At 48.1% G+C, this 27,576-nt stretch overlaps 1 protein-coding gene across 1 annotated transcript in view; it reads right to left on the reverse strand.

Moving 5' to 3' along the window:
• Positions 1 to 27,576, reverse strand: part of PLCD3 (phospholipase C delta 3) — a 45,060-nt gene that overhangs the window by 11,485 nt on the left and 5,999 nt on the right. Inside the window, exons 2-10 of the mRNA XM_060256166.1 lie at positions 20,532 to 20,760; positions 15,545 to 15,674; positions 14,991 to 15,216; positions 11,497 to 11,698; positions 8,509 to 8,653; positions 7,282 to 7,434; positions 5,376 to 5,495; positions 3,927 to 3,962; positions 1,472 to 1,631 (exon numbers count right to left, since the gene is read on the reverse strand). Coding sequence (XP_060112149.1) covers positions 1,472 to 1,631; positions 3,927 to 3,962; positions 5,376 to 5,495; positions 7,282 to 7,434; positions 8,509 to 8,653; positions 11,497 to 11,698; positions 14,991 to 15,216; positions 15,545 to 15,674; positions 20,532 to 20,760 — 1,401 coding nt within the window. The remainder of the gene's footprint in view (positions 1 to 1,471; positions 1,632 to 3,926; positions 3,963 to 5,375; positions 5,496 to 7,281; positions 7,435 to 8,508; positions 8,654 to 11,496; positions 11,699 to 14,990; positions 15,217 to 15,544; positions 15,675 to 20,531; positions 20,761 to 27,576) is intronic.

Genomic DNA, 27,576 nt, shown 5'->3' on the forward strand with positions numbered 1-27,576 from the left:
GCAATTATAAAACACGGTTAAAACAATTACAAAATATTAAAATTCACATAATAATATGGCGTTATAACAGTCCCTGGTTCTTCCTTTCTTCTTCTTCCCCACTCAGTCCTCAGTCAGCATGTGTTTTTTTAAAAAGTTTGATGTGCGTCTAAGCAGACACATTGTTTCTCCATTGGGGAAGGTTAAATACTAATTTTTTTATTTTCACTTTTAGGATTTTTCTGCAAACCTTGAACCCCCCCCCCTCCCAGTTTGTAGAAGCATCTCTCCATTTTGCATATGGGCCCAGCAGATGGATTTTCTGATCGGCAATCTGAGATCACCCTCAGAATCAGATACACAGCAAATCAAGTTACCTTGTGCTGCAGAGAGCTAGTTTGGTGTAGTGGTTAAGTGCGCGGACTCTTATCTGGGAGAACCGGGTTTGATTCCCCACTCCTCCACTTGCACCTGCTGGCATGGCCTTGGGTCAGCCAGAGCTCTGGCAGAGGTTGTCCTTGAAAGGGCAGCTGCTGTGAGAGCCCTCTCCAGCCCCACCCACCTCACAGGGTGTCTGTTGCGGGGGAGGAAGGGAAAGGAGATTGTGAGCCGCTCTGAGACTCTTCGGAGTGGAGGGCGGGATATAAATCCAATATCTTCATCTACCTCACAGGGTGTCTGTTGTGGGGGAGGAAGGGAAAGGAGATTGTGAGCCGCTCTGACTCTTCGGAGTGGAGGGCGGGATATAAATCCAATATCTTCATCTACCTCACAGGGTGTCTGTTGTGGGGGAGGAAGGTAAAGGAGATTGTGAGCCGCTCTGAGACTCTTCGGAGTGGAGGGCGGGATAGAAATCCAATATCTTCATCTACCTCACAGGGTGTCTGTTGTGGGGGAGGAAGGTAAAGGAGATTGTGAGCCGCTCTGAGACTCTTCGGAGTGGAGGGCGGGATAGAAATCCAATATCTTCATCTACCTCACAGGGTGACTGTTGTGGGGGAGGAAGGGAAAGGAGATTGTGAGCCGCTCTGAGACTCTTTGGAGTGGAGGGCGGGATATAAATCCAATATCTTTATCTACCTCACAGGGTGTCTGTTGTGGGGGAGGAAGGGAAAGGAGATTGTGAGCCGCTCTGAGACTCTTCGGAGTGGAGGGCGGGATATAAATCCAATATCTTCATCTACCTCACAGGATGTCTGTTGTGGGGGAGGAAGGGAAAGGAGACTGTGAGCCGCTCTGAGACTCTTTGGAGTGGAGGGCGGGATATAAATCCAATATCTTCATTTCATTTTTGATGTCCTCGTGAATCCTATAATTGTTCACTTATGAGGCCAACAGCAGGGGAAAAAAACTACCGTGCTAATCTTTGTTGCCCGCTTTTCTGTTCCCAGAAAGCATTTAATTTAGCTTGTCTAAAGCCGGAGAAGGGCTGCTAAAGGCGCACGCATCTACCTGCCCACCAGAGATCTTCCCTCCGAGAGGTCCGTCTCACCTGATTCCTTGATCAGCTTTCTGGCTTTCCGCTCGCTGAATGAAGACATCTCCGTGGGCTGCTGGTGACGCAGGGCACGAGCCAAGTTTTGGAAGGGGACAGACCGGCAGTAGACAACCACATCCGAGAGCTCCCGTGAAATCTGCGTGGCGTCCTTGGCCTGTGGAGGCAAAGAGCTAGCCCCTTCCTTTCCCAGTGTCTCGCAAGTGGAGTACTTCAACACCAGCTCACCTGTGGCGTGAAGCAGCCGCCGCCAGGCGATCAGGCCAGGAAGCCTTTGTCAATTGGGAGGCAGCAAATGCGTTTTTTTCCCCTTTCTAACCACAGCTGCACCACTCTCCCTCTATCACAAGAGGATCTCTCCCCCTTAATTCAAGCAAATCAGAACAGCAGGTGGGGCTCTGCTTCTCCCCCTTTTTATCCTCACAGTAACTGGCTCAGCATCCCCCAGTGAGCTCCTTAGCCAAGTGGAGACTTGAACCTGAATCCACACCCCCCATCTAATCCGATGCTCTAACTGCTGGGTCATACTCGCTCTCTATCCAGAGCTTTTTTTGAGAAGGAACGCAGTCCTAGCTTGGCATCAGGGGGTGTGGCCTAATGTGGAAACGAGTTCCTGCTGGGCTTTTTCTACAAAAAAAAGTCCTGCCTCTATCACAAGTGATTACTGCTGAGGAGGGGGCGAGGGTCAAATATTTATTTATTTATTTATTTGTAATTTATATCCCGCCCTTCCCACCAGGTGGCTCAGGGCGGCTTACAACATGTAAAATCTAACATAAGAGTATAAAATTAAGCATAAAAATTTAAACAATTCACAATTTTCATAGTTAAAAACTAAACATTACACACAGTTATATACTTAAAACATTAGAAACATACAGCGATCTTACAAACTACACTCTGTTTCAGGTTTCAGTTTTCAGTGCCGGTTAGTTGTCTTACAGGCCCTGCGGAATTGAGCAAGGTCCCGCAGGGCCCTTACCTCTTCCGGCAGCTGGTTTCACCAGGAAGGGGCTATTATGGAAAAGGCCCTATCCCTCGTAGATTTCAAACAGGCTTCCTTTGGCCCGGGGACAACAAGGAGATTTTGAGTTCCCGATCTCAGTACTCTCTGGGGAACGTGTGGGAAGAGACGGTCCCTCAGGTAGGCAGGTCCTAGGCCATATAGGGCTCTAAAGGTAATGACCAGCACCTTGTACCGAACTCGATAAAGTATTGGCAGCCAGTGCAGAACCCGGAGTCCCGGCTGAATGTGCTCCCATCTTGGCAGCCCCAATAACAACCGGGCGGCGGCGAGCCTGTGCCTTCTACAGACATATCTTGGCACATTAGTGACAGGATGAAAGAGACCAGTCTTCAGGGCTCACAGGACACTTCAGGGACCAAGCATGCCATTCCAGAGGGTGGTAACACTGTCCCTCAGCCGCAGTGGGTGGACAGCCACAGTAGAACCCAGCCCAGGGGCTCCTTCCTCCTACCAGCAGGGTCCCGAGTGCGAGGAGCCCAAGTTCTGCAGCTGGAGCCCCCACTTTGAAGCCCCGGGGGCTCCACAGATCCTTGCAAATCTTCTGGGATATTCCCCATACATTTGTTTGCTGGGCCTCAAAATTAAGAATGCCTTGAGATGTTTTAAAGGACTGAGCCAAAGTTTAGATTTGTCAAGAGCCGGTTTGGTGTAGCGGTGAAGTGTATGGCCTCTTATCTGGGAGAACCGGGCTTGATTCTCCACTAGCACCTGCCGGAATGGCCTTGGGTCAGCCATAGCTCTGGCAGAGGTTGTCCTTGAAAGGGCAGCTGCTGTGAGAGCCCTCTCAGCCCCACCCACCTCACAGGGTGTAGTTGTGGGGGGAGAAGATACAGGAGATTGTGAGCCGCTCTGAGTCTCTGATTCAGAGAGAAGGGCGGGGTATATCTGCCCCCACTTCACAGGGTGTCTGTTGTGGGGGGAGAAGATATAGGAGATTGTGAGCCGCTCTGAGTCTCTGATTCAGAGAGAAGGACGGGGTATAAATCTGCCCTCACTTCACAGGGTGTCTGTTGTGAGGGGAGAGGAAATAGGAGATTGTAAGCTGCTCTGAGTCTCTGATTCAGAGAGAAGGGTGGCGTATAAATCTGCAGTCATCTTCTTCAAGTGTCAGCCGAAAGAAATGGCTACATTTGACTTCATGGATTTGGGGGTGGGGAAGGGGCTGCTTGGGGCAGCACAACAGGGAGTCTCGCAGGGACTGGGCTCATGCCCAGCTATCAACAGCTCAGGAAGGGACTTGGCATTCTCTGAGCCTGAACTGCTGTCAGTCAGGTACACACCAAGCCCTGAGCACCAATGCAGGAGAGAACAGGTGTACCTAACTGAGACAAAAAAGGTATCTTGCAGCCAGCCCTGGAGGCAGGCAAAATTGCCCATCATATTCCCTCCTTCCATCCCTGGCGCTAACCAGTGAGGGACACTCACCTGTAGGGGTTTGATCTCCTGGAGAGAGTTTGCAGACTGGAAGAACAAAAGAAGAGAAAGACAAAGGACCGAGATGTATTTTCCTCGGGGCACATCTCTCTTGCAGTGTTTGACACCCTTTTAAACGTTATGGCTTTCTACAAAGAATTCTAGGAATTTTAGATCCTATCACATTTTTCTCCTGTCCTCCTTGCAAGGAACTCAGGGTGGTGTACAAGTCTCCCCACCCCACCCCCCATTTTATCCTCACAACCACCCTGCGATGTAGGTCAGGCAGAGAGAGACAGAGTGACGGACTCAAGGTCACCAAAGGAGTTTCACAGCAGCTCAGGGAATGCTCAAGTCGCAGCCCAGTACTCTGACCTCTTTCCCAGATTGGCGGGCAGGAAGGATGAGAATTCTGGCAGCAAGCAGAACTACGGTCCCGGCCTACTAAACCAAGAAGAACCTCCAAAACTTAGCCCACTGTCTTAATTTTGATCCTAAGAATCACACTTACTTCCTGAATAAAATAAACCAATGATCTGAATGATCTCAGCAACTAAATTAGGGCATGTTTTGCAAAAGCTGAGCTCCTAAGAGTGAAGGAGACCCCCTCAGCAAGCCAGCTCAGCCGCTCTGGGCAATAATGAACATAAGCCTTACAAAACAAGAACCGTCAAATTGCTATAAAGCAGGGGTGGCCAAACTGGCTCTTTCACACATATCGTGTGGCTCTTGAAGCCCTCGCCACCCTATCAGCTGGCTCCAAGCTAAGCCGCAGCTAGGAGAATGCATTTAAAGTTAAAGTTGCTTTCTTTCCACCTCTCCCTCTCTTCTCCCCATCTATTTTCCTTCCTTCCTTCCTTCCTTCCTTCCTTCCTTCCTTCCTTCCTTCCTTCCTTCCTTCCTTCCTTCCTTCCTTCCTTCCTTCCTTCCTTCCTTCCTTCCTTCCTTTTCTTGTGGCTCTTCCACTAAGCAAGTTTGACCACCCCCGCTATTAAGCATTCACTTCAAATACCACAAGAGAACTGTTGGGTGCAGCTCACAAAATAAATCAACTAAGTGACTAAAGGCTCCCATGAACCCAAAGCGCCCACTTGCTGAGGAGGCTGCCTGCTCTGTCTCTGTGTGAGTCCTGGTTCCAGCCTGGCTGCCTTCCAATCAGTCTCTGCAGCAGGGAAGCAATTCTGCACCCCCGAAATGCAGCACCGGATTCCCTGCTGGTGATGTCTCTACATGAGTCACTGCTCTGGCTTTGTTTTCTTCCAACCAAGAGGAACAGTCAGAAGAGCAACTCTCACAAACAATAATTATTCTTTCTAAAGGAAAACATTTTTTGGTATATGAGTCAGGGGGAAGAAATGCTCTGCCCTGCCAATCATCCAAAGTTCTGGAAAAGCTGGTGTAGACTCTGGCGAGGAAGCTTTCCCAGGGGTTCTCTCTTCTTGGGGTCAAATTTATTCTCACCTTCTCATCTTCATCCTCCTCAGTCTCTTCTTCATGACTGGAGGTGAAACTCCCTCTTTCCGGGTCACTCTTGTCCTCTGGAAGCTTCTTCCCTTTCACTAAGATCTTCCACTTTAATTGCTGTGGGCGGGGGGTGGGGGGAGAGTGATAAGAGGAAAATTAAGCAGCTTACACTTCTTTTACAGATCTCTTTTGCCCCAAACTGGGCCAAAAGTTGAAGAAGCAGCATTAACTTCTTTTAAAAGAGGCATTTCAAAGATCCATTTAATACAGGAGTAGAGTTGGTAGTGCCAGGGCTTTTAACAGGAACTCCTTTGAATATTAGGCCGCACACCCCTGATGTAGCTAATCCTCCAAGAGCTTACAGGGCCTACTGTAAGCCCCAGGAGGATTGGCTACATCAGGGGTGTGTGGCCTAATATTCAAAGGAGTTCCCGCTACAAAAAAAGCCCTGGGTAGTGCCAACTTTGGTAAAAGCACCACCTCACACAGACCATCCTAGATGGTTGAAGACAGCATGGGAGAATTCCTGGGTCCTTTGCTTGATTTGAAGGCTTTTACAATCCAGGAGTGGCTCTCATGAGGGAATTTCCACAAGGCCAGTTTATTCCATAATCCACCAACATTGTACCTTCTGTGGAGGAGACACCGTATTTTCCCATCGCTCTGGCCAGCAATATTTTGTTCCAGGAGAAAATGCTCTTTGTTCCTCTTCCCTCCAGACACTGCATCACTATCTGTTCTGACTGCCATGAGGAAATGTGCTTGTACGAGTGTCACAACGAGGACCTGACATGGCTCTTCTATTTATTTATCATATGCAGGGAATTTCGGCCCTGCCTTTCCATCAAAACAGCGCCCTGGGCAAAAAGCAAACTTCTAGCTCTCCATGCCATAAACACCAACAAACTAGTTCCTTCCTATCCTTCAAATTCCTCCTCAGAGCCCCTTCTCAGATTTCCACAGACTCACATTGTTGCATCTAAGAGAGCCAGTTTGGTGCAGCGGTTAAGTCCGTGGACTCTTATCTGGGAGAACCGGGTTTGATTCCCCACTCCTCCACTTGCAGGTGCTGGAATGGCCTTGGGTCAGCCAGAGCTCTCTTATCTGGGAGAACCGGGTTTGATTCCCCACTCCTCCACTTGCAGCTGCTGGAATGGCCTTGGGTCAGCCATAGCTCTCTTATCTGGGAGAACCGGGTTGGATTCCCCAATCTTCCACTTGCACCTGCAGGAATGGCCTTGGGTCAGCCAGAGCTCTCTTATCTGGGAGAACCGGGTTTGATTCCCCACTCCTCCACTTGCACCTGCTGGAATGGCCTTGGGTCAGCCAGAGCTCTCTTATCTGGGAGAACCGGGTTTGATTCCCCGCTCCTCCCCTTGCACCTGCAGGAATGGCCTTAGGTCAGCCATAGCTCTCTTATCTGGGAGAACCGGGTTGGATTCCCCACTCCTCCACTTGCAGCTGCTGGAATGGCCTTGGGTCAGCCAGAGCTCTCTTATCTGGGAGAACCGGGTTTGATTCCCCACTCCTCCACCTGCAGCTGCTGGAATGACCTTGGGTCAGCCAGAGCTCTCTTATCTGGGAGAACCGGGTTTGATTCTCCACTCCTCCACTTGCAGCTACTGAAATGGCCTTGGGTCAGCCATAGCTCTGGCAGAGGTTGTCCTTGAAAGGGCAGCTGCTGAGAGAGCCCTCTCAACCCCACCCACCTCACAGGGTGTCTGTTGTGGTGGGGGAGAAGATCTAAGAGACTGTAAGACGCTCTTGAGTCTCTGATTCAGAGAGAAGGGCGGGGTATAAATTTGCAATTCTTCTTCTTCTAAATTCCGCACAGCGCTTAGCACAACAGGAATGCTAAATGGCTCTTTGAGAACAGTAGGAAAAAGCAGCAGAGTGGTTTTACCTCTGGGGAAGGGAGCTGCTTGGGTGTGTCTTCATCCAGAGGCTGAGTCAGCAGCATGTCCCCTAAGATGGACTTCATGTGCCGAGCCATGGTGGATTGCTGTTCCAGACCACAGTGGTTTTCCAGGGAAAGGATCAAGGGATAGGGGGAGTGCTGGAAGACACAAGGAGGCGCTCAGCAGGCAGCGTCTGTCTCTAGGGGCCATTCTCAAAGGTGTCTCCTGATGCTACTCCTCCTTTCTCCCTCCCCTATTTCCTTCCTTCCTTCCTTCCATCCTTCCTTCCTTCCTTCCTTCCTTCCTTCCTTCCTTCCTTCCTTCCTCCCCTCCCCTCAATCTCCTCCAAGCTCTCCTCCTCCCATCTCAAGAGTTCGAAGCAGGCTCCGGAAAGAACTTTCAGAGCAAAGACATGAGGCACGCCGATCTCTCAGCCCTGAGTTCTAGCAGAGTCACTGCCACCCAGGGAGCAGGCTGAATGAGACTCCCATATAGCTCCCACCCAGGACCTGGTAACCTTGTGGAAGCAACAAGTCTATTCTCTGGCTTGCATCCACGCTCCTTCCTGATCCTGACCTGCTTGAATTCCTTGGCACCCTGGACCTTTTGGCTTTTGGACACTGACTTCTGATTCCGGTTTGTGATTCTACACTGGTGACTTGGCTTCTGCTTGACTTCCTGGACTTTGACCTTGGACTGGCTTTGGACTCCTGCCTGCCTGCACCCTGAGAACGTGACAGATAGGGAGAAGGAAGGAGATGACAGCCAGTTGCTCAGGGGGCCTTATAACAGCCCTCCAGAGGCCTGATTTGGCTCCCGGGTCACATGTTTGACACCCCTGGGTTAGAGCATGCATTTAGTTTGAAATGCCTGCTGTCATGCATCAGCTACTTCTTTAAAAAGAAGCTAATCCTTTTCCGCACAACTCCTTACACAATACTGTTTTCAGAAGACGCATTCCTCCCTCTGACTCACAGAAGGGAGGCTTCCTCAAGGCAGCAGCCGCTGTGCCCCAAGCACTGCATCATCAGCAAACAAAGGATGTTGGGTCATTTTCCTTGGAACAATGACTGCTTCCTCCACGTCCCAACAAATGTTGGCATAACCAGTCCAGAGGCACAATCAGCTCTCTTGAATCACGTGGCAGCCCCACCGAGACGCTCTCCGCGAAACGCCTCCCACAACTTCCGACTCCTGCAAGAGGGACCTCGAGAGCCACAGCTCGAGCCTACCTTGAAGGCGTAGTCCCGAATGCTCTCGATGGCATCCCGGAAAAGGATCTTGGAGGTGAGCGTGTGGCCATGGTAGATAACAGGCTCCCCGTTGGAGCCCTCCCAGCAGTCCAGCTCCACGCATCGGCACCCTTTCATCAGCGCTCTGCCAGACACGGAGAGATGGGAAGGAAGACAGAGAGGAAGCGTAAGGTGCCGGAATGATGCCTTCCAGCCGGACACCTTGCAAGGAGCTCCCTAAGACAGTAGCTGCTCTCTCAGTATGGAAGGAGAGAGGGAGTCATTCTGCTTGCTCACAGCTAGCTGATCGCTCTCCAAGGCAGCCAAGAACAACGGGAAGTGCACGGAGGCCCCCTTGCAACTGCTCATGCTCAGTTCTTTGCATCTGGTCAGTCCAAGGTGCGCTACTCTCAGCCAGAGTGCAGAGTCAGGGAATGGCAGAGCAGCTATCTCTGAAACACCCCAGCAAAGCTCACTGACTACCCTTGCTTTAAAATAGTCCCAGAATGGTAGATAGCAATCAGTACCTTTTTCTAAGGTTATCCAAATCAACACTGGTCTCGTACGGCATCGGATGTTTAGCAGTTTCAAAGAAGATTAGGATCTTGTCAAGCTTATGTCAAATAAATGACTCTGTAAGCTTCTGCAGATGACGAATATGCAACTCTTCTCCAGAGATCCCTCAAAGCCCCAAAGGAGCCCCCCCTCCCCGGGACTCCCTTTTAGCCAAGGTAAATCACCTCAAAGTTTCCTGTGCATATCTTGGACTAATCTCTCACTGAGAAAAGTAGGCAGAAGGCAAAAATTTGCCCTTTACTACCCCGAACAGAAGCTCCAGTCTGCCCCCCTTAGAGAGGCTGGTCAGCTCAGCATTCTCCAAATCCCGGAAGTCAGCTCACTGACTATCCATTCCAACTGGGCCACCAGGTCATTTGTAAAAATTTGATATTTTTAATTCTCTGGATCTATTTATTAAAAGGGGTCCTACTCTGGAGGATTGCTTAAAATTTAATTAATTATTATTATTATTGAGACAAGGAAGGTGCCAACCCTCAGCATTGTGTCTTCCTCCTCTGGGTTGGCAGGGAACCCAGCTCTTGAGTCATGCCCGGCTCCAGGGTTACCAGGCGGACACGAATGCTGCAGCACCTGTTGGCCAACCGGGCTTCATCTTCAAGGCTTGAGCATCAAGCAACATCTGCCTGCAAAATGACTCAGAACAATCATTCAAATCCCTTCTCAGAACGAAGTTGGAGCCCCAGGGCACCTTTAAGACCAACAGCGTCTTATTCTGGGCATCCGTGTGTGTGCATACAAAAACATATCCCCGGAATTCTACTTCATTGTTCTTAAAGGTGCCGCCGGGCTCAAACTTTTGTTCTGCTATTTCAGACCAACACGAGAACCCACCTGAATCTATCACTTCTCAGTTCCTTTGGGGATTTTGGAGATTTCGGGAGAAAGGCTGCCTCAGGGAAGCTCCTGAGTCTGTGAAAGGCAGCCCCGGCAAAAAAGATTCAGAACGCCAATCCCTTCCCTGGCAGCAATCTGGGAATCCCTCTTCGGCCGGCTAGCCTTGGCACCTTCCCATCCAGTTTGGAAAGCAGGTTGGCACACCAAATGGCTATCCTCTCTCCCAATCCACGGCTTATCTGCTTCCACCTCTTTCTCCGGCCACAACAGGCTTCTGCCCATGACTGCACCCCCCAGGTCTACTGGAATCCTAGCTCTCCCCCTCCAGTTGCCACAGCTGCTCTCTCGTCCTGCCACATGGAGACATCTTTCCCCCCCTTTGATCTTCGTGATTGGGGTTCATCACCCCAAAGGGTGATCAACACGTGGAAGTCATTGCCACAGGAGGCGGTGGCGAATACAAGCATAGCCAGCTTCAAGAAGGGATTGGATAAGCATACGGAGCAGAGGTCCATCAGTGGCTATTAGCCACAGCGTACTGATGGAACTCTCTGTCTGAGGCAAGTGATGCTCTGTATTCGTGGTGCTTGGGAGGGACAACAGTGGGAGGGCTTCTAGCCCCACTGGTGGACTTCCTGATGGCACTTGGTTTTTAAGGCCACTGTGTAACACAGTGTTGGACTGGATGGGCCATTGGCCTGATCCAACATGGCTTCTCTTAAGTTCTTATGAGACACAGAGTGTTGGACTGGATGGGCCACTGGCCTGATCCAACATGGCTTCTCTTATGCTCTTATGTGACACAGAGTGTTGGACTGGAGGGGCCACTGGCCTGATCCAACAGGGCTTCTCTTATGTTCTTATGAGACACAGAGTGTTGGACTGGATGGGCCACTGGCCTGATCCAACAGGGCTTCTCTTATGTTCTTATGAGACACAGAGTGTTGGACTGGATGGGCCATTGGCCTGATCCAACATGGCTTCTCTTATGTTCTTATGTGACACAGAGTGTTGGACTGGATGGGCCACTGGCCTGATCCAACATGGCTTCTCTTATGTTCTTATGTGACACAGAGTGTTGGACTGGATGGGCCATTGGCCTGATCAAACATGGCTTCCCTTATGTTCTTCTGTGACACAGAGTGTTGGACTGGATGGGCCAATGGCCTGATCCAACAGGGCTTCTCTTATGTTCTTCTGTGACACAGAGTGTTGACTGGATGGGCCACTGGCCTGATCCAACATGGCTTCTCTTATGTTCTTATGAGACACAGAGTGTTGGACTGGATGGGTCATTGGCCTGATCCAACATTGCTTCTCTTATGTTCTTCTGTGACACAGAGTGTTGGACTGGATGGGCCATTGGCCTGATCAAACATGGCTTCCCTTATGTTCTTCTGTGACACAGAGTGTTGGACTGGGTGGGTCATTGGCCTGATCCAACAGGGCTTCTCTTATGTTCTTATGTCTTGTCAACCTAGAGCTTTGCCCGCACCAGCTCTGCCCTGCTGACCCATCCATCAGCACCACTTTGGCTTGACTTCCCTTCTGCCGTGGCACAACCCCCTTCCTTACCGGATGTATGCCTCCGTGCTACTGGCCCCTCCAATCTGGTTGTCTGTCAGGTAGGTGTTGTGGGAGCTGGAGATGAAGTAATGGCAAAGGGGCTGCGTCATGTCTTGGTAGACTCCAGTGTGGGCTTGGTTGAGGATGCTCCCGGCAGAGGACAGCAGGTACATCATGAATCCATCCAGCATCATGAGGTCATGCTGCCTGGCTGTGGGATGGATTGACTGTAAGCGGAAAGAACTGGGAGCCTTCCAACCCATCGCACCACTGGGAAGCACTGAGCTCAAACCCACAGGTGGACATTTCAAATATTCCAGCTCATGAGCACAACAGCTGAGAAAGCAAGACTCCCTCCATGGGCTGCTTTGACACCAATGGCCAGTGGGCTCCAGCCCCCCCAAAAAAACTCTTTCCTGCAGGGGCTACATCACTGGAGTGCTGCTAGAGCATATATCGAAGGAACAAAGTCTGAGTTCAGGGCAATGTTCCCTCTAAGCTGCAGAGTCCCGTGAGGAAAAAATTCTACTTTGTGAGCTACTGGCATTATATTTGTGAGCTACTGCATAAATTATTGTGCTTTGGGGTCATCCTTCCTGAGCTAACAGAAAAACGTGTGAGCTGGAGGCTAAAAAATCTGTGAACTAGCTCATGCTATCTCAGTTTAGAGGGAACACTGGCCCAGGAGCAAAGTTTAATTCTGGGTATAAGCTTTCGTGCGCATGCACAGTTACAGCTTTGCAGCATGCACACAAAAGCTTGTACTCATAATTATACTTCGTTGGTCTTAAAGCTGCCACTGAACTCAAACTTTGTTCTATTATTTAAGACCAACACGGCTACCCACCTGAATCATATATCTAATGGTTATCATTGGCACCTCTGGGTGGATTTTTTAAAAATCCACAGTGGGAACTATCTAGGACTGGGGTAGATGTTTCTGAAACCCAGAGGTAACCAGAAGCTTACAGAAACCCCTCCCCCAAGCATAATCAGCAACCTCTATGCAAATCATGGGCATCAAAGGAGGAAAAACCTAGTTGGCATCTTGCAAAACCCTGCCAGGAGAGGGTGGGAGCTACGTAAGCGGGTGGTTGTCTGGAGGGAGGGGGAACAAACGACTGGACAAACTGGGGAAGAAGTGTGAACCTCTGAAAACTGGATAGGCAGGGGTGATTAGGGTCATTTTACAACTGCGTAAAGGAATAATAAAAATCCAGAGCAAGGGGGCTGACAAGGGAGGGGTGGGCATTCCCCTTTCTCAAGAATCCTCATAATCCCTTGTACATCTATGTTGGAATTTGCTTGTTTTCCTTTTTTGCTTTCCCTGCCCCCTTTATCTTTTATACAGCATGCCTTGTATTCTGATTGTTATTCTCCACTGTGAACCACCTTGGGAAGGAATTGGTATCGACATGTATCCAGTAAATAATAATAAAATAAATGAAGATGTTGCAGAAAACAGGCCCCAAGGTGGCTGCCCCACCCCTCCTCGTATACAGTGGCCCGAGACATGCACCACAAACCAGTCACACTTCCTGTTTCCTGCATTATTGCAAAAGGCCGTCCTTCGTGGAAATGGGACGGTGTGCTGATGTCACAACATCTGTCCCGCTCTGAGGGAAATGCCAGCTTGCAGTCTGCTCCATACAATTTCACAGCTCTTTGGATTTGTGGGGAACTTGGGGAAACAGCAGCAGCTGGGAAAACCTCACACACATAGACCAATTTCGCACTAGAGCTTTAATCCTGGTTTAACTCTGTCCCCAAACTGACTTTCTACACTAGAATCAGAGAAACCGACTTTATGACTCTAGGATTCTATGGTTTTAGTGTAGAAAGTCAGTTTGGGGACAGAGTTAAACCAGGATTAAAGCTCTAGTGCGGAATTGGTCCGACTCTCCTACCCCTAAACAGCTAGCAACACATGAGTACAAAGGAAAATCAGCTATTGCATCTCCCTAAATTCCATAGCCCACCATAATATGTGTGTATAGCAGTTAATTATTTTATTATCAAAGATTTCAGGTTTTCACGGCTGGTAACATCATTAGGGTTTGTAGAATCTTTCGGGCTCAAGTGCCGTGTTCTACTGGAGAAAGTTTTTCTTCCAGACGTTTCGTTCTCGGCTGCGGAGAACATCCTCAGTGGCGTTGCAGCCGGAGCAGGCGCTCTGACCTTCTTGGCTGCTGTGCATTGAGTGAGGCCAGGGCTGCTGGAGAGCTGCTATTTCTAGGCTAGAGGGGGTGTATTGAGAGGGCAATTGGTTTGTGGATGCGCCCATTGTTTGGTGGGGCTTCCTGGAAGGGAAGCAGCTCTCCAGCAACCCTGGCCTCACTCAATGCACAGCAGCCAAGAAGGTCAGAGCGCCTGCTCCGGCTGCAACGCCACTGAGGATGTTCTCCGCAGCCGAGAACGAAACGTCTGGAAGAAAAACTTTCTCCAGTAGAACACGGCACTTGAGCCCGAAAGATTCTACAAACCCTAATGATGTTACCAGCCGTGAAAACCTGAAATCTTTGATAAGTTATATTTTGTGTGCCCTTGAGGCAATATTTTGATTTGTCTTTGTATTATTAGATGCCTCTTGTTCTAAAAGAATATTCTATGCAAAATAATTACGAAAAAAATTAAATCACAATACACACATTTCATGGTGGGTTATAGAATTTATTGAGACGCTATTGCACCTCATTTTCCTTTGTACTCACATTCTACATGCTGTAAGCCTTAAATATATTAGCAACACTAAACCCGCCATACCCATAGCTACAAGGAGGCAGATGTTTTAATTGCTCCTCAAAAAGAATGTTTTGTGGGCAGGGCCAGCCCTAGGACACCTGGTTCCCCCCTCCGAGGCGCCGCCCTACAGCACTGCGCCCCACTGCCTGCACAATGGAAAAGTGATGGCGAGGAGGCGGGGAGGCAAGCTACGGGCGAGGGGAAGGCACAGGGAAGCAGAGGAAGAGGCAAACTAGGGATTTGTCTAGGGCAGGGATCCTCAACCTTTTTAAATAGGGGGCCAGTTCACTGTCCCTCAGACTGTTGGAGGGCCGGACTGCCGTTACTGTACAAGGCCGCGGGCCGTCAGTTCTCCGTCTTCTGCATCTCTCTCCCTTCCCCACACCACACACCCTGGCCTGGGAACTCACCTCACCTCGGTATCACCTCACACTCTGTCTCCGCCGCCTCAGCCCAGTGCCGGAAGTGTGCGTTGCTAACGCAAGTTTAGGTCGAACGTCACTTCCGGTCTGATTTTGCCATAACCCGGCGGGCCGCATAAACGTCCTCAGCGGGCCGCATCTGGCCCGCGGGCCGCAGGTTGAGGACCCCTGGTCTAGGGTATGGGGAGGGCTGATTTCGGAACCCTCACCCTGCCAACACCCTAGGCAACCACCTAGTCTGCCTAGAGGGCGAGCCGGCCCTGTCTGTGGGCAACCAGCGAGAATCTCCTGTTGGATTACATCCGAATAACCTCCAAGCGTCGGCAGAACAGTCTGTACCTTTCTCATTCAGCTCGTACATCTGGATGATCTCCCGAGCCCGTCGCAAGCTTGCCTCCTCCCCCTGGTCCCGCAGGAATTCCCGCAGCTCCTCAGCAGACAGCACGCAGTCCTCGCCCGAGTAGCTGTAGAAGATGTCTTCCAGCTCTGGGCGCGCCATCAGACGCGTGCAGAACTCCTCGATCTCATGCTCCTCCAGACGGTCGTTGTTCGATTTATCGCACTCCTGAGGAAAGAAAGGAGAAAGGAACACTGGATGGAGACTCAGGTTAAGGGCGTACCGAGGGTGGCACTGGACAGACACCAGGACCTCAGTGGGGAGTCCACCCTCCAAAGCAGCCATTTGCTCCAGGGGAACTAATCTCTGTTGTCTGGAGATCAGTTTTAATTCCAGATCCCCAGGCCCCACCTGGGGGTTGGCACCACTAGCTCAGAGCTCTCTTCATCTTCATCAGATCCACTGGGGTTAAACAGGAGGCATGTAGCAGAAGCCCAGCAGAAGGTGAGACGGAGGATTTGTTCCAGGCGGGAAACCATACAGGAGAAGAATTTACCTTGAAGAGCCGGTAGGCGTAGAGGTCGTTCATGTCAATGTTTATCATGCGCAACATGTTTTTGATCTCCTTGAAGCTCATTTTGTTGTCCTTATTCTTGTCCGCTCGCTGCAGGATGTCATGGATCCAGGTAAAGCCCGATGTAAGGAAAGGGCAAAGGAACCAGGAGGCAGAAGCTACAAGGGGATTCTTTAATTCCAGGGGACAATGAATACAGAACGATCATTATTAGGGAACAAATGCACAGCTGTGCACAACCTGAGCTGTTACCCAGCTCAGAGCAAAGGGCTTACAAGAAGATCTCAACTAGCAAATTAGGCAGACGATAATGGACATTAAACCCGACTGAATCCTATTCAGATTTGCCAATCCTCCTTTAAAATGATAAAGAGATATAACTGAATGTTCACATAACCATCTTGCTTCCTCTTTATTATCAATGAAGAAGCGAGTAGAATGGATTCTAAAGTTCAGGAAAATAAGCCTAGTTTTTTTTCTCCTTTGGAACAAAGTTTGAGTTCAGTGTTACCTTTAAGACCAACAACATTTAATTCTGAGCAGGGCTGTTTTTGTAGGGAAAAGCCCAGCAGGAACTCATTTGCATATTAGGCCACACACCCCTGACATCACCGCTGTTTCACCTAGGGCTTTTTTGTAGAAGAAGCCCAGCAGCAACTCATTGGCCCCCTGACACCAAGCCAGCCGAAACTGCATTCCTGCTCAAAAAAGCCCGGATTCTGAGTATAAGCATTCATGTGCACAAAGTGTGCATGCACATAAAAGCTTATACTCAGAATTAAACATTCTTGGTCTTAAAGGTGCCACTGGACTCAACATTTGTTCTTTTGCTTCAGACCCAGCATGGGTATCTACTTGAATTTTTCTCCTTTGGTTTTATTTTTTTGCTTGTTTGCTTTTTAGTCACTGCTTGCTGTGAGGATCTTACAGCAATCTACAATATGAAAGCCAATAAGGTAAAACAACACCAAACCAAAAGAGGCCCTTTTCAATCACAGAGACAGGGCCTTTTCAATCACAGCCCCTTGCTGGTGGAACCAGCTACCGGAAGAGGTGAGGGCCCTGCGGGACCTTGGGCAGTTCCGCAGGGCCTGTAAGACAGTCCTCTTCCGGTTGGCATACAACCGATTGGTACTTGAAAATTTTGAATAGAAGGCTGTAGTATGGTACTTTGGTAAATGGCTTCGTTTTACTGTTTTTACTGGTTTATTGTTTAAACGTTGTAAATTGATGTATTTTAAAACTTGATCCTATGTTAGAACTTCTGTGTTGTGAGCCGCCCTGAGCCACCTTGGTGGGAAGGGCGGGATATAAACTAAGTAAAATGAAAATGAAATAAATGAAAAATGAATAAAATATTAACATTAAAATATTAAAATATGTTGCTTCCTCCATGCCACTATTAAAGCACTCCTAACATGCAGTTACCCTCCAAAGGCCAATCTAAAGAATCTGGCCTTGCGTGCCCTGTGGAAACTAAACAAGCCCAGCAGGACATGGTTGCTATCCTAGAGTGCATTCTACAGGGGAGCACCCACAACTGAGAAAACCGTTCCCCTGGTGACAGTTAACCGAGTCATCCTGGGGCCAGCACCTACAAGAGGACCCTAGATGATGACCAAACAGAGCGCAGGGGGTTGTAACAGGAGAGGCGGTTCCATAGGTGTGAGAGCCCCAAACTATTCAGGGCTTAAGCACAACTGACACAATCCAGTGATGCTTGGGCCACCTCCACAGTGCAGCGGAGCCTTCTCCAAAGGTGGTTTCAAAATGCGACTTTAAATCTCCCCCTTCAAGCAATTCAGAAAAGCACTTCTCAATTTCCTGTCCAAAACTGCACCCCACTGCTTCTAAGGAGCTCTCAGAGTTTCCTGGGGCAAAAGAACATGTGCTTTGTATGCAGGCTTCAGTCCCTGAAATGTCCGCTCACAAAATGGTTTTTTTCCACACCTGAAACGGATGCCAGGGGACCCTGTTTGCCATGGTGGGAAAACTGACAAAAGATAGCAGTTCCTGAAGAAGACCCCTCTGCTGAGACACTCGGAGAGCAGCTGCCGATCAGATTAGACCGGACTAGGCTAGATGGACAATCGGTTTGAGGGCTGAGCTGCATTACCCAGACGTCCCCTGTGCGGACCCCGCATCCCAGCAAACCCAAAACAGTTTCCGGCTCAACATTAGGAAGAGCTTCCTGACCGTTAGAGTGGTTCCTCAGTGGCAGAGGCTTCCTCCTTGGGAGGTGGTGGGCTCTCCTTCCTTGGAGGCTTTTAAATGAAGGCTAGATGGCCATCTGACAGCAATGAAGATCCTGTGAATGCGGGGGGGGGGGGGCGGTATTTGTGAATTTCCTGCATTGTGCAAGGGGGTTGGACTAGATGACCCTGGAGGTCCAACTCTATGATTCTATGATTCAAATGGTGTTGCGAGTTTCCAGCTGAAACTTAATTTGCAGGCGTGAGGGGGAACCAATTCAGATGAGAACCCACAGCGCACAGGGAGGAGTGGAAGCCTCCCCACCACCACACACGCTTGATGTGTCCCCAAAGAGCCCCCTGCTTCACCCATTGGGGAAAGCAGCCTGTCAGTTTCCACAAGTTTCCCCAAAAGGGAGCTCCCCAGGACCCTTTTGTGTGCCCCCCTCTGTGGGTCCTGGGGAGCTCCTCTTTGCCCATTAGTGTCAAGGGGGCTTGCCATGGACGTTGTTGGTTCCTGCACTTGCTGTAACTGTAATGGGAATGTCGGGGGAGTTATGCTCTGTGATGCTTGCTCGCTTGTTTTCTTTTGTCTGTAACATATAAAGTAATCATTCTACCCTGGCGTCTGGAATTTAAGGACATGGTATCTTCTCTTCAGAGACTGTCTTGGCACCTGTTAGCACACAACGTGGGACTGGGTGAGAAACTGTTAACCTTTGCTTTGTGCAGGCTTTTTGTTCTGAATTCTGGCAAGCTTGTAATATACCCAGGAGAGGGTATGTAGATCTGGCTCCCAGAGTCAAAGCCAAATCTGACACAAAGAGTCATACTTGGTTGTGGAAGCAGTTGTGGAAGCAAGAAAAAATACCAGAAAAATGGGACTGGACTTTAAAAGTTATGTCATGGAGTGAAATGGATAAGCTAACAAGAAAATTAAGAGACTGCGATTTAGAACTCTTTAATCGGGAGTGGAAGAAATTCAGAAGATATGTAGAAAAAGAGTGGAAAATAAAAGGACACTGGACAATTTTTGAAGATTAAGACCTTTAAGACAAGAATATAACTTTTGAAGGGGTTTTTTTCTCTTTTTTTCTTTCTTAATCAATTTTTGTTTTTTCTTGATAGTTAAAGGTACCTTTAATGTCTGTTTTCTAAAAAATAACACTGGCGGGGGTCAATAATTGGGGGGTGGGGTGGGAGGAAAGTAAGATGTGGGGTAGAATGATGCTTTCATCTTAAGGCTTTTTTTTTATAAGCTGTAGAAATAGTTCTACTACCATATGTTACTAATATGTTACTAATAAAATTGTTTATATAAAACAAAGAGTCATACTTGGTAATAGCCCCCGCTCTGTGGAATGCCCTCCCCGGAAACATCAGGGCCTGTTAAGACCGAACTGTTCGAACTTGCTTTTAATGGTTAAGGGGAGGTGCCTCTTATTCCACAGCACTGACAACCTCACTGAACTAACATAACTGAAAAAAGAAACGTCAGAATGACTAGAACATCAACATGCATCTTGGACTTTTAATGACTATACCATGGAAATGATTTTATTGTATATTTTGTTTTTAATATTTTATGCTGTTTTTATTTGTTGTTAGCCACCCCGAGCCCGTCACGAGAGGGCAGGATATGAATCTGATTTAAAAAATAAATAAGTACTGCTGTGATGAAGAAGAAGAAGAAGATATTGGATCTATATCCCGCCCTCCACTCCGAAGAGTCTCAGAGCGGCTCACAATCTCCTTTCCCTTCCTCCCCCACAACAGACGCCCTGTGAGGTAGATGAAGATATTGGATTTATATCCCGCCCTCCACTCTGAAGAGTCTCAGAGCGGCTCACAATCTCCTTTCCCTTCCTCCCCCACAACAGACGCCCTGTGAGGTAGATGAAGATATTGGATTTATATCCCGCCCTCCACTCCGAAGAGTCTCAGAGAGGCTCACAATCTCCTTTACCTTCTTCCCCCACAACAGACACCCTGTGAGGAAGTTGAAGATATTGGATTTATATCCCGCCCTCCACTCCGAAGAGTCTCAGAGCGGCTCACAATCTCCTTTCCCTTCCTCCCCCACAACAGACATCCTGTGAGGTAGATGAAGATATTGGATTTATATTCCGCCCTCCACTCCAAAGAGTCTCAGAGCGGCTCACAATCTCCTTTCCCTTCCTCCCCCACAACAGACACCCTGTGAGGTGGGTGGGGCTGGAGAGGGCTCTCACAGCAGCTGCCCTTTCAAGGACAGAGTCTCAGAGCGGCTCACAATCTCCTTTACCTTCCTCCCCCACAACAGACACCCTGTGAGGTGGGTGGGGCTGAGAGGGCTCTCACAGCAGCTGCCCTTTCAAGGACAACCTCTGCCAGAGCTATGGCTGACCCAAGGCCATTCCAGCAGGTGCAAGTGGAGGAGTGGGGAATCAAACCTGGTTCTCCCAGATAAGAGTCCGCGCACTTAACCACTACATCAAACTGGATGTGTCTGTCAATAAAAGTAAAGATTTTCTGAACACCAGAAAGAGGCCTGCTTATTGAGGACTGCTCAGGAGCTGACAATTAGCCCCCTGCCCCTGCGCCCTTCAGTTCCGATCTGAAGCCTTCTAACGTGCATTTGTGAACCTACGTTTCAACTGGAAACTCCCAACATGCAGCTTCTCGACAGACTACCTAGGGCTGGTGAGGGGAATGGGGCGCTGAGCAATTCTGCCCGGTTCTGTAGGGCAGCTTCCTACGCACTCCTGCCCGCGCTGTGCCCTCTGTGGAAAGGATATTGCTCCAGCTTTTCCCGCTGGCTCATGGCTTCCGCTCTGGCCATTAGTTTGGTGAGGCCTCTCACCCATCGCTGAGCCTCCTCGGCAGTGTGAGCAGCAAGATCCAGGTTCTTCCGCTTGCCTCGGAAAACGATTGTGAAGCACTGAGGCTCGGGGAAAGAGCTGCCGTATTTCCGCAGCCCCTCGGACTGGTAGCCTTCGCGCACGCTTTCGATGTGCAAGATGGAGACTGCAAAAGAAGAGAGGAGAGCAAATGGCAAAGGGAACTGGGAATTTCAGTCTCCCCTCCTCCCCCCAAATTGTAAGGTTTTTCATGAGTGTATTGATGGATTCCTGAGTTTAGAGTTTCATAAGAACATAAGAGAAGCCATGTTGGATCAGGCCAACGGCCCATCCAGTCCAACACTCTGTGTCACACAGTGGCCAAAAATTTTATATACACACATACACTGTGGCTAATAGCCATTGATGGACCTCTGCTCCATATTTTTATCTATACCCCTCTTGAAGGTGGCTATACTTGTGGCCGCCACCACCTCCTGTGGCAGTGAATTCCACATGTTAATCACCCTTTGGGTGAAGAAGTACTTCCTTTTATCCATACGAACATAAGAGAAGAAATTTTTCATTGAGCAGGAAAATTGCTTTGACCTCAGGGAAAGACCTCCAGGTAAAGTGGGCTTAGGAGGCAGGTTTCTTATTTATGTTCTTTGTCATCTGCCTTTCTCATTCAGACTGAAGGTGGATTTTACAGAATTAATACATTCAACCAGGGGTTTTTTTTATAGAAAGGCCCAGAAGGAACTGATTTGCATATTAGACCACACACCCCTAATGTCACCATTGTTTCACGCTGGGCTTTTTTTTGTAGAAAAGGCCCAGCAGGAACTCATTTGCATATTAGGCCACACTCCCAGACACCAAGCTAACCAGAACTGTGATCCTTTGCATTCTCGCTCAAAAAAGCCCTGCACTCAACAGCTTGAAACATTCAATGAACGATGATGATACAACAAGAAATCTCCAAAATTTTGCGTTATGACTTTAAAAAAACTGCAGAGACTTTTTTGCTTGGATTACAATCAGAAAAATTTCCAAAGGAAGACAGGACATTAATTTGGTACTTGCTCTCAGCTGCTAGGACATTGTATGCGCAGCTGTGGAAAACAAGAAAAAATACCAGAGAAATGGGACTGGATTATGAAAGTTTTATTGTGGAGTGAGATGGACAAACTAACTAGAACTCTAAGAGACTATGATCTAGATATATTCAAAAAGGAGTGGAAGAAATTTAAAGAATATATGGAGAAAGAGTGGAATGTAAAAAGACATTGGACAATTTTTTAGTATTGATGAGGGGAAAAAAAATATTGAACTTTGATTAGTTACCAGTACCTTTAGTATTGAACTTAAATATATAACTTCGGGGAAGTCAGACAAGGGAGGGAGGGGGAATTGAAATATCATATGGGTTAGTACAGGAAATTTATAATTAAGTTTTGTAACCATATGTTATCAATAAATTGTTAAAACACGAGACATTCAATGAACAATACAATAGAATGTGGGTTGTAGAACCAACCAGAAAGCCCTCTTGAATAAGTCAGTTTCGCATAGTTTGTAGAAAGCCATAAGAGGAGAAGCCCTCCTGACCTCCTTAGGAAGACTGTTCCTCAAAGTAGGGGCCATAACACAGAAGGTACAGGTATGGGCAGTTGTTGATTTTGCCCATTTGTGGGTTGGTACCTTAAACTGAGCCCAGTAACTGATGGGCGGCCAGTGGAATGGCAGCAGAATGGAAGTGATATACATGATGTTCCATCTGGCTCCCGATAATAGTTGAGCTGTGGCACTCTGCATCAATCCAAATTGATTTTGAAGGGAGACCAATATACAGTGCATTACGATAATCCAGTCTGTATGTCACCTTAGCTTAGATCCAGGTGGACAAATCAGCTGCATCAAGGTAAGGGCTGTTTTTAAAACTAGGCTGCATTGGAAGAACAACTGTGCATTAATTGCTTCTTCAGTAATTACGTCGAGTCCAGGATAACCCCCAGACTCTTAACTGAGTCAACAAGGATCAGGTGAACCTCAGCAAAAGTGGGGAGCACCATGTCCTTCAAGGTCTCCACTTCCCCATCAAGCATTATTTCTGTCTTTCCAGGATTTAGTTTCAATTTGTTAACTGTCAGCTCTTTACCCACAGCAGCCAAGCAGTGATTGAGAACCTCTATTGCATCACTAGGAGATCTGAATAAGGAGTGAGAGAGAGAGAGCTGTGTATCCTCTGCATATTGATGACAGCCAGCCCCCAAACCACGAATGATTTGGCCTAACAGCTTTACGTGAAGATTGAAGCGCATGGGGGATAGGATTGTGCCTACACTGACGATAACTGTGTAGCTGCAAAGATGAGTGTAGGAAAAGCAGGAGTGTCATGGAGTGTGGGGGCGGGGGTACAAAGAGAAAGGGAAATGAAGGGGAGAAACTATACACAGGCTAAACCTTACATAAGGCTTAAGGGCAAAATGTGCCGTTTTTATAGTGTAACACAGAAGTTATGGTGTTAAGCTAGACCTAGCAAAACCTGGATTCAAGTTCGCCTTCATCCATTACGCTCAGTGAGTGACTTTTGGTATTCACTCTCAGCCCAACTGACCTCACAGTAGGGTTGCCAGGCCAGACTCAAGAAATATGATATCTGGGGACTTTGGGGGTGGAGCCAGGAGCAAGGGTGTGACAGGCGTGACTGAACTCCAAAAGGAGTTCTGGTCATCACGTTTAAAGGGACCGCACACCTTTTAAATGCCTTCCCTCCATCATATGATTAAATGGGCAATTAATGTGAACAGAGAAATTCAAATGGATACATGGGAGTATCTTTAGAAGAACTCGATGACAATATCAACATGTCAGAGTATTAAAGAGAATTGTTTTAAGATGATGTACAGGTGGTATATGACTCCTAAAAAATTGGCAAAGATGAGTAAAAAGATGTCAGATAGGTGTTGGACATGCAAGAAGTATGAAGGTTCTTTCTATCATATGTGGTGGACTTGTGGAAAAGCGAAAAAGTTTTGGCAGATGATACAACAAGAAATCTCTAAAATTTTGGGATATGACTTTAAGAAAATTGCAGAGACTTTTCTGCTGGGATTACAAATGGAAAAATTTCCAAAAGAAGATAGAACTTTAATTTGGTACTTGCTCTCAGCTGCTAGGACATTGTATGCACAGTTGTGGAAGCAAGAAAAAATACCAGAAAAATGGGATTGGATTATGAAAGTTTTATCGTGGAGTGAAATGGACAAATTAACAAGAAGCTTAAAAGACTATGATTTGGAGGTGTTTAAAAAGGAGTGGAAGAAATTTAGAGGATATATGGAGAAAGAGTGGAATGTAAAAAGACATTGGACAATTTTTTAACAAGGATATGGGAAAAGCAAGATATTGAACTTTGATTGGTTAAGGGTACCTTTATAACTGAATCTTACTATATAACCTCGGCGGAAGTCTAGTAACGGAGGGAGGGGGGTTGGGAAAATATCATACAGGTTAGAGATAGCAATGATATAATTTGATATTGTTACCATATGTTATCAATAAAATTGTTTAAACACATAAATGCCTTCCCTCCATCTGGAATAATAAAGGATAGGGGCACCTTCTTTTGGGGCTCACAGAATTGGTCCCCCTGGTCCAATCTTTTTGAAACTTGGGGAGGTGTTTTGAGGAGAGGTACCGGATGCTATATGGAAAATTTGGTACCTCTCCCTAAAAAAAAGCCTCCTCCCTGAGCTGCAGATACCCACAGATCAATTCTCCATTATACCCTATGGGAATCAGTCTCCAAATAATAGAAGCGCCCAGCAGACATTTCCTCTCCCCACCTCCCGCTTTCTGATGACCCTGAAGTGGGGGGAGGGCCTCCAACCTGGGGGATCCCCTGCCCCCAACTGTGGATTATACAACACAGAGAGAGTAACACGGCAAAAGGACAAAAAATCAAAGGTACATAACCCACTGTGAAAACCGGCTTCTGTTATTGAATTCTACAAAGTCAACAAAGATAACAAAGATAAACATACTATAAATTACAAAGCAACCATAACTTTCAGTCCTTAAATGAAAAAGGAAGCATTAGCACCAAGAGTCCTTCTTTTCATCCTGAACCAGTTTGGTATAGTGGTTAAGTGTGTGAACTCTTATCTGGGAGAGCCGGGTTTGATTCCCCACTCCTCCACTTGCATGTGCTGGAATGGCCTTGGGTCAGCCATAGCTCTGGCAGAGGTTGTCCTTGAAAGGGCAGCTGCTGTGAGAGCCCTCTCAGCCCCAGCCACCTCACAGGGTGTCTGTTGTGGGGGGGAGGAAGGGAAAGGAGATTGTGAGCCGCTCTGAGACTCTTCAGAGTGGAGGGCGGTATAAATCCAATATCTCCATCTACCTCACAGGGTGTCTGTTGTGGGGGAGGAAGGGAAAGGAAATTGTGAGCCACTCTGAGACTCTTCGGAGTGGAGGGCGGGATATAAATCCAATATCTTCATCTACCTCACAGGGTGTCTGTTGTGGGGGAGGAAGGAAAGGAGATTGTGAGCCGCTCTGAGACTCTTCGGAGTGGAGGGCGGGATATAAATCAATATCTTCATCTACCTCACAGGGTGTCTGTTGTGGGGGAGGAAGGTAAAGGAGATTGTGAGCCGCTCTGAGACTCTTTGGAGTGGAGGGCGGGATATAAATCCAATATCTTCATCTACCTCACAGGGTGTCTATTGTGGGGGAAGAAGAAAAGGAGATTGTGAGCCGCTCTGAGACTCTTCGGAGTGGAGGGCGGGATATAAATCCAATATCTTCATCTACCTCACAGGGTGTCTGTTGTGGGGGAGGAAGGGAAAGGAAATTGTGAGCCGCTCTGAGACTCTTCGGAGTGGAGGGCGGGATATAAATCCAATATCTTCATCTACCTCACAGGGTGTCTGTTGTGGGGGAGGAAGGGAAAGGAAATTGTGAGCCACTCTGAGACTCTTCAAGGGCGGGATATAAATCCAATATCTTCATCTACCTCACAGGGTGTCTATTGTGGGGGAAGAAGAAAAGGAGATTGTGAGCCACTCTGAGACTCTTCGGAGTGGAGGGCGGGATATAAATCCAATATCTTCATCTACCTCACAGGGTGTCTGTTGTGGGGGAGGAAGGGAAAGGAAATTGTGAGCCACTCTGAGACTCTTCAAGGGCGGGATATAAATCCAATATCTCCATCTACCTCACAGGGTGTCTGTTGTGGGGGAGGAAGGGAAAGGAAATTGTGAGCCGCTCTGAGACTCTTCGGAGTGGAGGGCGGGATATAAATCCAATATCTTCATCTACCTCACAGGGTGTCTGTTGTGGGGGAGGAAGGTAAAGGAGATTGTGAGCCGCTCTGAGACTCTTCGGAGTGGAGGGCGGGATATAAATCCAATATCTTCTTCTCTTCTTTTATAGAAAAAAATGTGAACTGGGGGGGGGGGGGTATTGCTAAGGGCACCAGAAGCAATGTGTAATGAATGGCTGATTGTAATCTATAAAAATGTGAACTGACCACACCACTCAGTTCAGCAAAGTCCGTCTTTGCTGTGTCCACACATATCAGGGAAAAAACCTAATTTGATTCACACGAAAGAGGTGGAGTTCTCAGTGAGCTCCTGACAGAGGCAAAATTTGAACTCGGAGCTTTCCTGGTTCACTGATGTGCCACGCTACCTCTCCACATCTTGAAGCTGCCAGGTTTGCATGAATAAGGAACTTCTTATCCTCCCTTGACCCAAGAATCAACTTTCAAGCACCCCAGGCTCAGCCTTATCCAAGACGCACAGGGCAAGGTGTGGCTTTGTTTTCCCCAGACATTTTTTTTTTATCTGCAAAGGCACTTGGGGTTACTTGCACTGCCTTGGCCAGAATGGAATTTGAACATTAACTTGCTTTGGGACAGGGTGTGGAAGAGGAATTTGCAAACCCCACAGCGCTTGAAGGATTTTGTATGCACTCAGTGGAAGCCTTCCTCTTGTTTTGCCCTTGGAAGATGGGGAGCAGCAGGGCGGGACCAGTTCATATATCATGCAGTAGCCGTGAAAAGTATCTTTAACTGGGTGTTGCGTAGTGGAAAGGGATAGCCTCTTGACTGCTGGGTGTTAAATGCTGAAATGAATGCTTTTGCGCTTCTGCAGGGAAGGGCCCACCTTCTCAACCAAAAAAGGCCAGGTCAAAGAGTGAGAGGGCACGGTGCTAGTGCGTGGATCTTTACGTGTCTGTTCTGACTCTCAAATCACTGTAGGAGAGACTCAGGTTTTAAACATGACTCTGCAGTAGAGTTTTCAGTCTTTCCTAACTCACAGCATCATTGTGATGATAAGACCAGAGAGAACATGGAGGCAATCCTGACTTCTTTGGAGGAAGGACACGATAGACAACAAGAGTAGGACTTGTGTCTCGTTATCTATGATGATATTGGCACTAGCCAATACGTGCCTGTATCAATCATACAGGGCCATACAGACAGCACTTGTAATAGCAACAGCGATGCCAGCAGAGCTTTCTGCTGGAGAAGCAAGACCTGGAAAGAAGGCATCCATTCCCATGAAACATGGCCGTTTCAAGCATGGGGCTTTCTCCCCACAGAAGTGCCGTCTCTGAATAGCCAGCACAAAACTGATGCTCAGAACTAAAGTTGCCAGGATTGGGAAACACCAGGAGATCTGGCGGGTAGAGCCTGGGCTGGGCTGGGCAGGGTTGGGTGAAAGGACGGACTTCAGAAGAGTATAATGCCATGGAATCTCTACCCTCCAAAGCGGTTTTCTACAAGGGAACTGATCTCGGTTGTCATACCAGAAGAACTGGCAGCCCTCCTTTTTGCACCCATCGCTGCCTGCGTCATACGTAACTGAGTGTGTTCTGCCGTCTTACACATTCCAAAATACTCCACCCCGGGGCTCTTTTTGTAGAAGAAACTTCTTTCCATATTAGACCACACCCCTTGATGTAGCCAATCCTCCAAGAGCTTCGAGTGGGC

Source organism: Heteronotia binoei, chromosome 15, assembly GCF_032191835.1.
Source record: "Heteronotia binoei isolate CCM8104 ecotype False Entrance Well chromosome 15, APGP_CSIRO_Hbin_v1, whole genome shotgun sequence".
Lineage (NCBI taxonomy): Eukaryota > Metazoa > Chordata > Lepidosauria > Squamata > Gekkonidae > Heteronotia > Heteronotia binoei.